At 44.8% G+C, this 16,523-nt stretch overlaps 1 protein-coding gene across 4 annotated transcripts in view; it reads left to right on the top strand.

Moving 5' to 3' along the window:
- Nucleotides 1–16,344, top strand: part of LOC115158863 (MAGUK p55 subfamily member 5-A) — a 28,499-nt gene extending 12,155 nt beyond the window's left edge. For 2 of the 4 annotated variants that reach the window (XM_029708371.1, XM_029708295.1), the window contains exons 3-14: nucleotides 170–381; nucleotides 3,803–3,880; nucleotides 7,995–8,123; nucleotides 8,589–8,750; nucleotides 9,682–9,759; nucleotides 9,902–10,085; nucleotides 10,176–10,244; nucleotides 10,432–10,503; nucleotides 12,725–12,892; nucleotides 13,303–13,505; nucleotides 13,889–13,999; nucleotides 14,590–16,344. In XM_029708371.1, the coding sequence (XP_029564231.1) occupies nucleotides 170–381; nucleotides 3,803–3,880; nucleotides 7,995–8,123; nucleotides 8,589–8,750; nucleotides 9,682–9,759; nucleotides 9,902–10,085; nucleotides 10,176–10,244; nucleotides 10,432–10,503; nucleotides 12,725–12,892; nucleotides 13,303–13,505; nucleotides 13,889–13,999; nucleotides 14,590–14,766 (1,643 nt within the window). In that variant the 3' untranslated portion in view covers nucleotides 14,767–16,344. The remainder of the gene's footprint in view (nucleotides 1–169; nucleotides 382–3,802; nucleotides 3,881–7,994; nucleotides 8,124–8,588; nucleotides 8,751–9,681; nucleotides 9,760–9,901; nucleotides 10,086–10,175; nucleotides 10,245–10,431; nucleotides 10,504–12,724; nucleotides 12,893–13,302; nucleotides 13,506–13,888; nucleotides 14,000–14,589) is intronic. The other 2 variants (XR_003868798.1, XM_029708424.1) reach the window with 2 other exon arrangements.
- The last annotated feature ends 179 nt before the right edge of the window (nucleotides 16,345–16,523 follow it).

Raw genomic sequence — 16,523 nt, 5'->3', positions numbered from 1 at the left:
TTATGGTGTTATTGTTGTGATTTAAATTTGGACTTCTTTTGATATTTTACTGCACTGTTGAGATGTAGTTCGCAAGTAAGCATTTCATTGCACCGTTTACACCCCGCTGTATCCTGTGAATATGACGAACACATTTTGATTTGGTCTCTTCCTTCTTTTCACTACTCAGAGCTGGAAGATCTGCTGGAGGCCCTACGACGGGTGCAGAGCTGCCTAGTGGACACCCAATCGCAGGCCGACGTGGCCCTGGTGTTGGGCATGCTGCACAAGGAGGACTTCCAGAACGCCTTCACCATCCACAGTGCCGTGACCCAGCAGATGCAGCCGCGCGGCAGCCCGCCCTTGCCCCTCACCGCCCAGGCCCAGGGCCTCTGCCTGGAGGTAGAGTCAAATACTCCAGCACGCTAGTGATCTTGATTTGATCTAGAAATTAAATGGATCTTCTTTCACCGATGTATCGGTCAGAAGGTAGGGGGAGAAAAAATGAGGTAAGGTATTAGGAGGGAGGTGGAGGAGGGTTTGGAGAAGAGGATTTGGGGGATGAGAGAAGAATATGTGGGTTCAGGAGATATTTTGGGCAATGAAGAACAGCTGGGTAGGGAAGTTGAGAGATGGGAAGAAGGAGAATGAGGATGAGAGGATAGTGACAGAGAAACTACAAAGAAATAAGGGTAAAGGAAGCCAGGTACAAAATGGTTGATTAGAGATGCAGCCTCATATTGAGACTTGGAAATGATCCTTGGTGTGTTGGAACTAGATTCCCCCTCTCAGGTGTTGTTTCCTGCTTCCATGGCATCACCATTAAAGGGATAGTACACGCAAGCTGTCCAGTCATTGTGCTAACGCTAGCAATTGCTCTAGAAACTACCTTAAACTTCCTTTAAACTGCACACGGGGACATAACAATGGTCTCTGAGAAGTGCTTGACTTGGGAAGAAGCTCACCAGAGCTGAGTACCGGCACGTCAAATGTTCTACTGCTTGAGCTCCTGTTCCTCTTGTAGAATATTAGCTCAAAAGTATTGTGACGCTCATGCACCTAAATGTAAAGAAAATGAGTACCGGCACCTATTTCAGTCCAAGTCAAGCACTTTCTCTGAGTAAGTAGAAAAAAGGACTTCATCACCAAAATGTTGCACTATCCGGTTAAACACCTCACAGCATATCACAGCTGGGGGTAATGTTACTCACTGTGCCAGGAGTGACAGAGTAACACAAAGTCATCACTGTGTGCATGTCTACATCTGTCTGACCATTCTCTACCTGACTCCTTCAGTGACAAAATATAGAAACACAACCAGCTGTAATTGACCTGTGGCTACATTGTCTATTCCATACATATTCATCATTCATTGGTCTGTACAGCCACATAGTCTGTCCGATAGCCTGTTATGCTGCAGTCCTGTAGATCTAGCTAAGCTCCCACCACATACAGGTCATCAGGTCCTTAGGATTCCATATGACATGATGGAATTTATTACATGCTTGTCCAGGTAGAACAAACAGTGTGACTTCTATCAGACCGTGGTTCAAACAGTATTAGCTTTTCTTCCAAATGATTTCGCTGCACTTGACTGAGCTTGCCTGGCGCATTGGAACCAAAGTGTAAACCTCGTCCATTTGGCACTCTGCAGCAGGCTCAATAAAATACTCAGGCATTTTAATGAAAAAAAATAGTATTTGGACCCAGGTCTGATTTCTATAGGAAAGCTGGCTGTAAAACAGTCAACATATGGTAACTGACAAAGAGGCTGCTTTACAGGGTTCATTTGGACTGAGTATAGCACATCAGTACCATTGCTCTTGTGATGTGAAGATGACATTAAGGACAAGCGTGTAGGCTTCGGAGGAGGACCTCGGTCAGTGAGATACTGATCTTACACACACACACACACACACACACACACACACACACACACACACACACACACACACACACACACACACACACCATCTCTTTATACAGTAAATACATGCAGACACTCACCCAGAGCAGCTGGCACAGCGCCAGGAGATACTTAGCAAGGTGGTAATAGTTTGAGCCAGTGGACAGTGTGTCTAAACTAAGTGGCTGGTGGCGTGGGCCATCCTGATTGGCCCTCAGGGCCAGGTAATCTCCCAGCAGCCCCAGGGCCTGGAAGGAAGTGGCCGAGGATCTGATCTGCCACAGCCAGAAAAAGAAACTCCAGCAGCTTACAGGGTAGAGGGGCATGGGCTGGAGGGAGGTGGGGAGGAGAGGAGGTGGCGGGGGAAGGGGAAGGGGGGGGGAAGGAGGAGGGGGAAAGGGGAGGAGAAAGTGTGTCACCTCATTACAGAGAACTTTGATTAGTGTAAAGGATGAGCTAAGCTAGAGCCAGGAAGTGGGAGGGAGGAGGGCGGGAGAGGGATAGAGGGGGAGGAGGATATAGGGAGGGGGGATAGAGGTATAGAGGGAGGGAGATGGATAGATAAGGAGGGAGGAGAATGCAGGGATGGTGGGAAAGAGAGGATTGGGGATTCTCTTCTTGAAATGGGCTGGTTTTTAAAATATTTTTCTATGATGATGATGACGAAGGAATTGTGGATCTGTCTGGATTGTGATAGTTCTGAGGACCATGAAGCTGTTAAAAGACAGACTGTAGAAACACAAACGTCATGACAGTAGAACCAACTCCTCATGCTTCTATTTGACCTCACATGTTGGGAGATTAATTCAGGGTCTTTAATTTCCAAGGCAACAGCCAGAAAGAAGAAGAAGAGTGTTCCAAATGGCAGTCTATTCCCTACATGCACTTCTTTTGACCAGAGGGTGCCATTTGGGGCGGAGACTAAGTCCCGTTACAGTAGAGTGACTTCCCTGTCTGGGATGGGAAACCCCACTGTGACTTATTAGAGAGCAGTGTGTGTGTGTGTGTGTGTGTGTGTGTGTGTGTGTGTGTGTGTGTGTGTGTGTGTGTGTGTGTGTGTGTGTGTGTGTGTGTGTGTGTGTGTGTGTGTGTGTGTGTGTGTGTGTGTGTGTGTGTGTGTGTGTGTGTGTGTGTGTGTGTGAAGGAATTGATCATCTCAACAGCAGAATGGTATTTGACATGACCTTCACGTAAGAACAGAGTATTTACTGCTATGGTGTTCGTATTTGGACAAAATACCTCTGATAGCACATGAGAGCTCAGTCATAAAGCTGACACTGTCTTCTGCGCAATGACTTTCACGTTTTGTTTTACGGGATACGCATGGTATACATCGTCCAATGAAATGCTTACTTGCAGGTTCTCTACAATGCAACAACAATAAGAAATTATAAAAGATAAGAATATGAACATAAAGTAAATAACTCAGTAGAATAGAATAATACATTTTAGCATCAGTATAATACAGGAAGGGACCATATAAAGTCCAATATTTACACGTGTGCTGGGGAAGACAATGACAAGCATAGCAGATGTACCATCAGTGGTTTTAATAATGATGTACTGAGAAGCTGCTTCTGTGGAATGACTAAAGCCTTGGCTAGCTTGTTGACAACGTGTCGACTCATGACTGGTGGTCAGGAAGTTGTATAATTGAACTGTCATGTTGAATCACACGTAGAGCCTCAAGAAGGAGTATTCAAGATGGCCGTGTGTCTACTGGTTCCTGGCTGGTGATGTTATTAAGTCATAAACACTTTGAACTGCATCACTATTCCAGATGACCAATGATGCTGATTTAGTGCTACTTATACAGTTTACCTTAATCTGACCCCTTTCTCTCTCTCTTTCTTACCATCTCTTCACCTCCTCTCTCTTTCCATCTCCTTTCCCCTCTCTCTCCCTCTCTCTGTCCAGGTGCAATACATTCTCCAGTCCAGTCAACATAAAGAGGGTGTAGAGCTCAGCAACCTACTCACCACTCCCCACCTCCAGGTAAGAGACCTGGGACGCACCAGAACTCAACCCTTAACCTTGTCAGTGTTCCTGAGCTTGCCACCTGAGAGGTACTATGGACCAAATCCCGATTTGGAATTTGTCAGTGTTACTCAGATATATGTGAATATGCTCCATATACCATAGGCTCCATATACTGTACCATAGGCTCCATATACCATAGGCTCCATATACTGTACCATAGGCTCCATATAATGTACCATAGGCTCCATATACTGTATCATAGGCTCCATATACCATAGGCTCCATATACCATAGGCTCCATAGTCCATAGGCTCCATATACTGTACCATAGGCTCCATATACTGTACCATAGGCTCCATATACCATAGTCTCCATATACCATAGGCTCCATATACTGTATCATAGGCTCCATATACCATAGGCTCTATATACTGTATCATAGGCTCCATATACCATAGGCTCCATATACTGTATCATAGGCTCCATATACTGTATCATGGGCTCCATATACCATAGGCTCTATATACTGTACCATAGGCTCCATATACTGTACCATAGGTTCCATAAACTGTACCATATGCTCCATATACCATCGGCTCCATATACTGTACCATAGGTTCCATATACTGTATCATAGGCTCCATATACCATAGGCTCCATATACTGTACCATAGGCTCCATATACCATAGGTTCCATATACAGTACTGTGCAAAAGATTTAGGCAGATGTGAAAAAATGCTGTAAAGTAAGAATGCTTTAAAAAATAGACATGTTAATAGATTATATTTATCAATTAACAAAATGCAAAGTGAGTGAACAGAAGAAAAATCTACATCAGATCATTATTTGGTGTGACCACCCTTATCCTTCAAAACAGCATCAATTCTTCTAGGTACACTTGCACACAGTTTGAAGGAACTCGGCAGGTAGGTTGGCCCAAACATCTTGGAGAACTAACCACAGTTCTTCTGTGGATTTAGGCAGCCTCAGGTGCTTCTCTCTCTTCATGTAATCCCAGACAGACTTGATGATGTTGAGATCAGGGCTCTGTGGAGGCCATACCATCACTTCCAGGACTCATTGTTCTTCTTTACCCTGAAGATAGTTCTTAATGACTTTTGCTGTATGTTTGGTGTCGTTGTCATGCTGCAGAATACATTTGGGGCCAATCAGCCTCCCTGATGGTATTGCATGATGGATAAGTATCTGCCTGTACTTCTCAGCATTGAGGAGACCATTAATTCTGACCAAATCCCCAACTCCATTTGCAGAAATGCAGCCCCAAACTTGCAAGGAACATCCACCATGCTTCACTGGTGCCTGCAGACACTCATTCGTGTACCGCTCTCCAGCCCTTCGGCGAACAAACTGCCTTCTGCTGCAGCCAAATATTTGACTTATCAGTCCAGAGCACCTGTTGCCATTTTTCTGCACCCCAGTTCCTGTGTTTTCATGCATAGTTGAATCGCTTGGCCTTGTTTCCACGTCGGAGGTAGGGCCTTTTGGCCGCAAGTCTTCCATGAAGGCCACTTCTAACCAGACTTCTCCAGACAGTAGATGGGTGTACCAGGGTCCCACTGTTTTCTGACAGTTTTGAGCTGATGGCACTGCTGGACATCTTCCGATTGCGAAGGGAAGTAAGCATGATGTGTCTTTCATCTGCTGCAGTAAGTTTCCTTGGCCGACCACTGTGTCTACGGTCCTCAACGTTGCCCGTTTCTTTGTGCTTCTTCAAAAGAGCTTGGACAGCACATCTGGAAACCCTTGTCTGCCTTGACATTTCTGCCTGGGAGAGACCTTGCTGATGCAGTATAACTACCTTGTGTCTTGTTGCTGTGCTCAGTCTTGCCATGGTGTATGACTTTTGACAGTAAACTGTCTTCAGCAACCTCACCTTGTTAGCTGAGTTTGGCCGCTCCTCACACAGTTTTACTCCTCCTACACAGCTGTTTCTGTTTCAGTTAATGATTGTGTTTCAACCTACATATTGAATTGTTGATCATTAGCACCTGTTTGGTATAACGTTTAATCAGACACCTGACTAGATGCCTACAAAATCCCTGACTTGTGCAAGTGTACCTACAAGAATTGATGCTGTTTTGAAGGATAAGGGTGGTCACACCAAATAATGATCTGATGTAGATTTTTCTTCTGTTCACTCACTTTGCATTTTGTTAATTGATAAATATAATCTATTAACATGTCTATTTTTTAAAGCATTCTTACTTTACAGCATTTTTTCACATCTGCCTAAATCTTTTGCACAGTACTGTACGTTCATGTGAAACCCTGAACCATCGTCATGTGTCGTCTGACTGTATCCAATCCTGACATCAGCCTCCTCCAGAGGAGCTCAGGGAAGTTACTGATCAGTGGGTTTTATATGACTCCGCTCTTTATGTGGCTTGACCTTTGCTCTGTGACTGAACTAACGGGCATGGGAAACAGCCCTAACTCTATGGGTTGCCTTGTCATAGTCTTTAATAACCTCTTGTATAGGTGATATAACAGGGCATCGTGGGTTTTGGAGTTTGGATGGTTAACATGATGACAGTGTATCTAGCTTGCACACAGAAATCCCTTTGTTTGTGCTTCCTGCTTGAGCATGTCATCGATTTGCGGAGTAGCCTAAGAGTTGCCTTTTGAAACTTGACCCTGTCTTGCTGGTCAGTGTCCAGCCCAACACGCATACAGACAGGTCACTCAGTATGGATGGCTTACGGCTGGTCTTTACATGAATGACCCCAGGTCCGTGTGCCAGCCTGGTGTTGACACCGCTCTCTAAGTAGCCACTCATAGTGCACTGTCATGCCGTTGAGGAAAGAGATTGGACATGTCATAGGCAGTGAGGAGGAGGGATGGGGAGATGGATGTGTGAGGACGAGGAAAGAAATAACATGCTACAGCTGGGCAACTGAGAGGCTCAACACCTACTGTGTACCACAGGTGGCTGGTGGCACCTTCATTGGGAGGAAAGGCTCATAATAATGGCTGGAACGAAATTAATGAAATGGTATCAAACACATGGTTTCCACTCACTTCATTCCAGACATTGTGAGCCATCCTCCCCTTACCAGCCTCCTGTGCTGTAGACCCTAGAAGGTGCAATCAGTAGAATATAGAGAGGATCCGGACCCTGGTCTTGCATGCTAGTCTCTCTAGACAGACGGGTTTCTTCCCACAACATACCAATGATCTGTTGCCCTAGGTCTGGGAATTCCGAGACTAGTTGCATGTCGACACGTGGCCGTGACCACGTGACTGTGTGACCTGCCAACCCCACTGTTGCTCCATTGACTCCACTGGGCATCATGTCCAATTAAACACAGGCATTTGCCGCACCGAAGCAACGGCAACCACACAGCAACCAACCGGGAGTGGATTATCCCTCCCTCCGGTTACGCTGCCGGAACGTGACCCTTCCCACTATCTGACCCCGGTTAACGACCCTCACCCTAGCTACACACACACAGACACATATACACACACACACAGGTAAACAGATCAACAAACCCCCCTGTAAAATGGTAGTGAATAGGTAACCTGCTAGGAACACACTGCCTCCCTCTCTCTCCCTCTTCTCCATTTCCCTTCCTCCTCATCTTTCTGGAGATCGAGGTGTTTTTATGATTGATGGAGGCGAATCCGGCCTCCTAAATGCAAAGCAGATGAAGAGGGATTGTGTGTATGCTGGAAGCTTAGCCAGCCCTCAGTTAGCCCTCCTTTCTGCCTTCTCAGGTCTCTCTTCTGCGAGATAAAGACACTAATTTGTCTCAACGGTTATTAATTGCGGCATACGGAGAGCCCGTCACCTTAAATGAAGTGAAGGGGAAATCTTTTTCTTGTTGGCTTAGAGGTGGAGTCTGCTGTCGGCTGGTGTTGAGGGAGGGAGGAAGAGAGAGACAGGGTGGGCTTGGGGAAAACATGCATGTTTAAGCATAAGGGATGGAAGCCGAGTTTCAGTTTCAATAACTGGTGAATATGAAAGTGTGTTGTGTGTGCACTGTGTATCAAAAAGCTCCAATTCATCCAAGTCACTACTACAACAATCAAATGGAATAATCACCCAGTTTCCACGGCACACACACTCCTTGTCCCCCATGTACCTGTGCGTTGTGTCTCTCCCAGGCTCTGATACAGGCCCATGACAGGGTGGCGGAGCAGGAGTTGGAGCCGGACCCAGAAGAGAGTGTGATTCAGTACATGGGAGAGACCGTCAAACTGGTGCGACTGGAGAAGGCTGGTGACATGCCTCTGGTAAGCCACATACACACACTCATCTGTTTAAAACAATCAAGAATATCTGTGCAAATGGACCAATAAAGCAAATATTGTACTGTATTGTAGTGTAATGTTGGGGCGGCAGGTAGCCTAGTGGTTAGAGCGTTGGGCCAGTAACCGGAAGGTTGCTGGATCGAATCTCCGAGTTGACAAGGTAAAAATCTGTCCTTCTGCCCCTTGAACAAGGCAGTTTAACCCACTGTTCCCCGGTAGGCCATCATTGTAAATAAGAATTTGTTCTTAACTGACTTGCCCTTAGTTAAATAAAGATTCAACTTAAAAAAAAATATATATAATAAGAATAATGTATTTGTATTGTAAATTCCCTGATGTAGACTTGTCTTTCCAGTTGGTGTGTCTTTATGTCAGGTTCATCTAGGTGGTTTGTACTGATAAGTCTATCTGACTGGTAGTGTATTTGCCTGTGTGTCTTGTCCCCAGGGAGCCACAGTTCGTAACGAGATGGACAGCGTGGTGGTGAGTCGCGTGGTGAAGGGCGGGACAGCCGAGCGGAGCGGACTACTGGCCGAGGGAGATGAGATCCTGCAGATCAACGGTGTGCCCGTCCGTGGGAAAAACGTCAATGAGGTCCATGACCTTCTGGTGAGGAATTGGTTATATGAGAATCGCTCACACTGGATATCACACACACCCCTGGGTCGCTCGTCTTTTCAGTTCGCTCTAGCTAGCAACTAGAACGAGCTGCAACAACCACTCAAACTGGACAGTTTTATCTTCATCTCTTCATTCAAAGACTCAATCATGGACACTCTTACTGACAGTTGTGGCTGCTTCGCGTGATGTATTGTTGTCTCTACCTTCTTGCCCTTTGTGTTGTTGTCTGTGCCCAATAATGTTTGTACCATGTTTTGTGCTGCTACCATGTTATGCTGCTGCCATGTTGTGTTGTTGTCTTTAGGTCTCTCTTCATGTAGTGTTGTGGTGTCCCTCTTGTCGAGATGCGTGTTTTGTCATATATCTTTTTTATTTTTAATCCTCCGTCCCCGTAAGAGGCTGTTTGCCTTTTGGTAGGCCGTCATTGCAAATAAGAATTTGTTCTTAACTGAGTTACCTAGTTAAACAAATCAAATAAAAAACATGCACAGACACACACACAATGTGCCCATTGACTGGTGTCAGTATGTCGCATTGATGCCATCAAATCTAATGAATATAACATTTTATGTAGCCTCGGCTCGACTCCGTCTTTCCTCATTCTTGAAACCACAAAACATTACAGTACATGACACTACATTGTGTAATACTTAGTTCATTTGAATGAAGCTGATTCCATGTACTGTAGATTGGTCTCTCTCCTCAGACAGAGATGCTTCGTTAATTTGAATGAAGCTGATTCCATGTACTGTAGATTGGTCTCTCTCCTCAGACAGAGATGCTTAGTTCATTTGAATGAAGCTGATTCCATTTACTGTGGATTGGTCTCTCTCCTCAGACAGAGATGCTTAGTTAATTTGAATGAAGCTGATTCCATGTACTGTGGATTGTACTCAGTGTCATTGGTCTCTCTCCTCAGACGGAGATGCATGGCACTTTGACCTTCCTTCTCATCCCCAGCTCTCAGAAGAAAACTCCCCCACACAGAGAGACGGTGGTAAGGCTCCTTCAGGGTGTGTGTGTGGTGTGTGTATGTGTGCGTGCATGCATGCACAACATGTGTTCAATTATTACATCATAATCAGTTACCAAACTCTTCTGAGAGATGATGATTAGGATTATGTCACCCATGTGTTCAGATGCACGTGAGGGCGTATTTTAACTACGACCCGTCTGATGACCCGTACGTGCCGTGCAGGGAGCTGGGCCTGTCCTTCCGGAAGGGAGACATCCTCCACATTATCAGCCAGGACGACCCCAACTGGTGGCAGGCCTACCGGGAGGGAGATGAGAACAACCAGCCCCTAGCCGGGCTAGTACCAGGTACCCAGCCCTAACCCCAACCCTAACAACCCCTACCGCATCATTTGTTTCCCCAAGTAAATATTTCTGTTGCCATTCCCCCTCTCCCAGGGAAGAGCTTCCAGCAGCAGAGAGAAGCTATGAAGAAAACCATTGTGGACAGGAATCCTGACAGCCCAGGTAAGGGGATTACTATATATACTGCCTGCTCAGTTACACACTCCAGGCACTATCACAAGTGTCTAAACACAAGTATGCACACACACACACACACACACACACACACACACACACACACACACGATCATTATGATCTGATATGCTCTAAATCATCCGTTGATCATTTTCCACTTCTCATTTTCTCCAGGGAAGCTTTGGTGTTCAAAGAAGAACAAAAAGCAGAGGAAGAAAACCATTTACAACCCCAGCAGCAACGTTGGTAAGACTAGTTCTTTCTCCCACATCTTTTTTGTCCAATCCCAAAGTGACTGCTAGACCCCTATGTACTTGTGGATATTTGATTGGTGTGAGGAATATGGTGAAAATTTCACTTAGCCTATCAGAGGTGGAGCTACTACCATATTGCTCACACCTGTCAAGTCCTCTCCGATATCCACAACATAGGGGGGCATTGGTCATAGACACCCCATCGGTATAGGGGTCGATCTGGGACTTGGCCTCTCTCTCAATGTCTATGTACATTCTAATAGATTTTCACACGATTGTAAAGTGACTTCGGAAAGAATTCAGACCATTAACGTTTTGCACATTTAGTTACGTTACAGCCTTATTCTAAAATGGATTAAATAAATAAAAAATCCTCAGCAATCTACACACAGTACCCCATAATGACAAAGCGAAAATAGGTTTTTAAAAATGAAAAACTGAAATATTTTATTTACATAAGTATTCAGATCTTTTGCTATGAGACTCGAAATTGGGCTCTGGTGCATGCTGTTTAAATGTATCATCCTTGATCTTTCTACCACCTGTTGTAAATTCAATTGATTGGACATGATTTGGAAAGGCACACACCTGTCTATATAAGGTCCCACAGTTGACAGTGCATGTCAGAGCAAAAACCAAGCCATGAGGTTGAAGGAATTGTCCGTAGAGCTCCGAGACAGGATTGTGTCGAGGCACAGATCTGTAGAAGGGTACCAAAACATTTCTGCAGCATTGAAGGTCCCCAAGGACACACTGGCTTCCATCATTCTTAAATGGAAGAAGTTTGGAACCACCAAGACTCTTCCTAGAGCTGTCCGCCCGGCCAAACTGAGCAATCAGGGGAGAAGGGCCTTGGTCAGAGAGGTGACCAAGAACCCGATGGTCACTGTCAGAGCTCTAGAGTTCCTCTGTGGAGATGGGAGAACCTTCCAGAAGGACAACCATCTCTGCAGCACTCCAGCAATCAGGCCTTTATGGTAGAGTGGCCAGACGGAAGCCACTCCTCAGTAAAAGGCACATGACAGCCCACTTGGAGTTTGCCAAAAGGTACCTAAAGACTCTCATACCATGAGAAACAAGATTCTCTGGTCTGATGAAACCAAGATTGAACTCTTTGGCCTGAATGCCAAGCGTCACATCTGGAGGAAACCTGGCACCATCCCTACGGTGAAGCATGGTAGTGGCAGCATCATGCTGTGGGGATGTTTTTCAGTGGCAGGGACTGGGAGACTAGTCAGGATCGAGGCAAAGATGAACAGAGCAAAGTACAGAGAGATTCTTGATGAAAACCAGCTCCAGAGCGCTCAGGACCTCAGACTGGGGCGAAGGTTCACCTTCCAACAGCAAAAGAATCCTAAGCACACAGCCAAGACAACGCAGGAGTGGCTTTGGGACAAGTCTCTGAATATCCTTGAGTGGACTTGAACCCGATTGAATATCTCTGGAGAGACCTGAAAATAGCTGTGCAGCGGCGCTCCCCATCCAACCTGACAGAGCTTGAGAGGATCTGCAGAGAAGAATGGGAGAAAGTACAGGTGTACATACCAAGCTTGTAGCGTCGTACCCAAGAAGACTCGAGGCTGTAATCGCTGCAAATGGTGCTTTAGCAAATTTTTTATAAATTAGCAATAAAAAAAAAAAATGTTTTTGCTTTGTCATTATGGGGTATTGTGTGTAGATTGATTAGATTTAAAAAAAAAAAAAAAAAAAAAAAAATGTAATACATTTTAGAACAAGGCTGTAACCTAAACAAATGTGGTCTGAATACTTTCCGAAGGCACTGTGCATGTAAAAATCGGTGCGAACTCGGTTCGGACATTACATTCAGACGTGCTAAGTACTCTCGGCCAGCAAATGTTATTGGTATGTATTAGAGTTAAAAGTATGAGTGTGGAATGCCCTCTCCTAGCAGGAAGTCTAAATACCTCAGTCTTGTTGGCACACAGGAGGCTGGACTCTGGGGCACATCCAGAAATAAATGGATTGGGTAGAACAGATATGCCTCTGACATGTAATCATGCCTGCTCTATTCATGAAATTTCTATCTGCCATTGTCACCCTCAGCTGAATGTTGTGGAATATTCTGATAGGTATATCTGTTCTACATAACATATTTCTATCTGGTATGTATATAGAGTAACATTTCTGTAACATTTCAATCTGCAACACCTTCAGTAAACCACAACCTCTCTACTTACCTCTGTTCCGCCCAGACTACTCCGCCCATGACATCCTGACCTATGATGAGATGGCGCTCTACCACCAGCCGGCCAATCGCAAGCGACCTATCGCCCTGATTGGTCCGCCCAACAGCGGGCAGGACGAGCTGCGGCGGAGGCTGCTGTCAATCCAGCCGGACAGATTCGCCACCGCCGTGCCACGTAAGTAGATCAATCAGAGCAGGGGATTGGGGGTTAGAGGGCGGGGCAAGACTTGAGATGGGAACAAGATTCACTTGTTCTTGTGGGAGGTTCAGTTCGTGGCCTGTTAGGTTTTTATATATTATTTAAGTGTTGTGATTATTAAACAGACTTTAAATAAAGTTTGATGGGGTTTGATAGCTTGAAGCATTGACAAATTACTACAGCAATTCAATCAGGTAGGGTAGACGTTACCAATACATACAGCTTTGCTTCTACCAAATTCTAATTTCTTGTGTTAACTGTTTATTACAATAGACCAGACAAAAACCTAATTATACATTTAATACTACATTTAATATACATTTAATTATACATTTAATATACATTTAATATACCAAATTCTCATTTCAACAATCGTTATCACTCAGATACAACGAGAAGCCCACGGATACATGAGAAGAATGGGAGGGAGTACCACTTTGTGAACCGGCTGGCGTTTGAGACGGACGACGCAGCAGGGAAGTTCATCGAGTCTGGGGAGTATGACAGGAACTTGTACGGCACCAGCAGTGACTCGGTTCGACAGGTCATCAACTCAGGCAGGATCTGTCTGCTGTGCCTGCACACTAAGGTAGGAAACTAAATCTTCATAAGCCCTACATAGTACTTCATAAGCACTACATAGATGCTTCATAAATCATGTGTAAGTAAGTCATTCTACATAAAGGGTGATAGGTCCTTACACCTGATGCTTAGCCCTTGTGCCACACTTTATGTAGCATGCCATTTTAAGCATCTTTACAGGCCTTATGAATGGTTTATAAAGACTTTTTAATCCTTAAAAGTTTTGTTTTGTTTAAAGTGGGACTGTTAGCCGCTAGTTGAGAATATGTTGTGGAGGATATTTCATATCATGTTTTGAAAGTGTACTATCCATGCTGCTATTCTTCTATTCCCCTTTTTTCAATGTTCTCCCCTCCTCCTGCTGCTGTTTTCTTTGGTTCTCTCCATCAGTCACTGCGGGTGCTGTGGTCCTCCAACCTCAAGCCCTATGTGATCTTCCTTGCTCCTCCCTCTCAGGAGCGATTGCGCACCCTGCTGGCCAAGGATGGCAAAAACCCAAAGGTACTTATCTCACAAAAAGCCCTTTATCAGCAAGTACCATAGATACATTAATACCCACAGTGAATGTATTACATGAATCACACTTATCATGTTGATCATATATACCTGTGAGAAGCTATAATGAACTATTTATCCTCTGCTGGTACAGTAATAGTTCCGCCTTGAGCTACATCTAGCCAGGATATCTCTAACGCCTGTCCTTCCCTCCTGTTTCCCTGCATCTTGCCAGGATATGTCTAACCCACCGTTTCCCAAACTCTGTCCTGGGGACCCCAAATGGGTGCACTTTTTGGTTTTTGCCCTAGCACTATACAGCTGATTCAAATAAACAAGCTGTATAGTGCTACGGCAAAAAACAAAACGTGCACCCCTTATAGTCCCCAGGACTGAGTTTGGGAAACCCTGCTCTAACCCCTATTTTTCCCTCCTGTTTCCCTACATCTAGCCAGGATCTCTAACCCCTATTTTTCCCTCCTGTTTCCCTACATCTAGCCAGGATCTCTAACCCCTTTCCTTCACTCCTGTTTCCCTACATCTAGCGAGGATATCTTTAACCCCTGTTCTTCCCTCCTGTGTTTCCCTACATCTAGCCAGAGGAACTGAAGGAGCTGATGGAGAAGGCCTGGGAGATGGAGCAGGCCTATGGCCACCTGTTTGACACCGCCATCGTTAACAGCGAGCCAGAAACAGCCTTCCACGAGCTGCTGCGGCTCATTGACAAGTTGGACACGGAGCCCCAGTGGGTGCCCTCCTCCTGGTTGTGCTAGGGGTTAGGGTTCACCCTAGAGGTCAACCCCAGGGAGCCTCATGAATGAGAGTGTGGCCTGGGTCATGTTCATTAGGCACCAAACGGAAGAAAACAGATTGAAACAGGAAGGGACTACCTGGACTCGTCCAATAAGAACCACTTGTTTTCATTTTCAGAAAAAAGTTAACGTTTCACTACGGTGTACCCTAATGAACATGACCCACAGCTCTGGAGGAATGACCCTAAAAGGAAGAATGGACAATGATCGCTGAGGCCACCGTTAGACCATCGTGGACCCTCGCTGACACAAAATACAGGGCCCATGCCTTCTCTGACCGAAAGGGTGACTTGTCCTTTAACTAGCCTTCTTATGGTAGGGGGACTTTACTACATTTGCAGGGATGGATACTGTCTTATATATGTGTGTTCTGTCTGTGTTTTGTCTTTGTGAATGTTCTTTTGGGTTTGTGTCAATGTCGTCAACATTCCAGTAGCCTATGCAAAGACATTTATCCGAAACTGTAGAAAACATATTTCAATCTCAATAGTTATTTATGATTGTAAAATGTGTATTTTTAGAAGAGATGGTAAACAAATGTGGTTTACCATTACCTCAGACCCCAATGTAAGGTATACAACAAGAGCATGCAATGCACAGGAACAATATCTCTCAATTGAGGACCAGTTTGCTACTATGTAACTTTCTCCTAGAAGTGAGAACCAAAGAGAAGCCGTTTGTATTGTAAATATGGTAAGGTACTTGCTGTGTATAAAGGATAGTACTATGTTGTGTTATCTTGAGTTGCTGCGCTTGTACCTCAAACAGACCTCAATCAATCATCATCGGTAAAGATCAGCTTAGTAGCTATTGTCTAGTCAGTGTATCGAGGGGCTTGATTCAGTCATTATCGCCGGAGATCTGCTCTATAGCGTGCTTGAAGGTCATTTCCCATTGAGCCGACATATGCAGCGTTTACTGGGAATCCAGTCTCCGCAAACACGGGAATGTTGCCTTTAAATTTCAATCGCACTATAGCACTGAACTTCAGCGTTACAGATTAAATCAAGCTCCTAGTTAGTCTGACCAGACACTAACAGGTTGAATCAAGCTCCTAGTTAGTCTGACCAGACACTAACAGGTTGAATCAAGCTCCTAGTTAGTCTGACCAGACACTAACAGGTTGAATCAAGCTCCTAGTTAGTCTGACCAGACACTAACAGGTTGAATCAAGCTCCTAGTTAGTCTGACCAGACACTAACAGGTTGAATCAAGCTCCTAGTTAGTCTGACCACAGACACTAACAGGTTGAATCAAGCTCCTAGTTAGTCTGACCACAGACACTAACAGGTTGAATCAAGCTCCTAGTTAGTCTGACCACAGACACTAACAGGTTGAATCAAGCTCCTAGTTAGTCTGACCAGACACTAACAGGTTGAATCAAGCTCCTAGTTAGTCTGACCACAGACACTAACAGGTTGAACAATTAGGAGCTGTAGCCTACTTCAACATATCAATTCATCTGACAAACTTTTTTCATTGGTACTTTATAAGCAGAACTCAAGAAGCCATCTTCAATAAAATGAACATTTCTCTGGAGCACTGTTTCATAATGTTGGACATTAGATACTAGTTTCAGGTAAATTAATGCACTTCATAAATATTAATTGTGTATGAGTATGCTGAGTTACCAAAACATGTAAGTAAGATCAGAATTGGGCTGCATGTGGAAATGCAGCCTGATGCACAAATTGTGGCTAAAACATCAAACTCATTTG

The sequence above is a fragment of the Salmo trutta genome, chromosome 1 (assembly GCF_901001165.1).
Source record: "Salmo trutta chromosome 1, fSalTru1.1, whole genome shotgun sequence".
In the NCBI taxonomy this organism is placed as follows: domain Eukaryota; kingdom Metazoa; phylum Chordata; class Actinopteri; order Salmoniformes; family Salmonidae; genus Salmo; species Salmo trutta.
The sequence above is the reverse complement of the archived record's forward strand: the minus strand, read 5'-3'. Positions and strand labels throughout refer to the sequence as shown.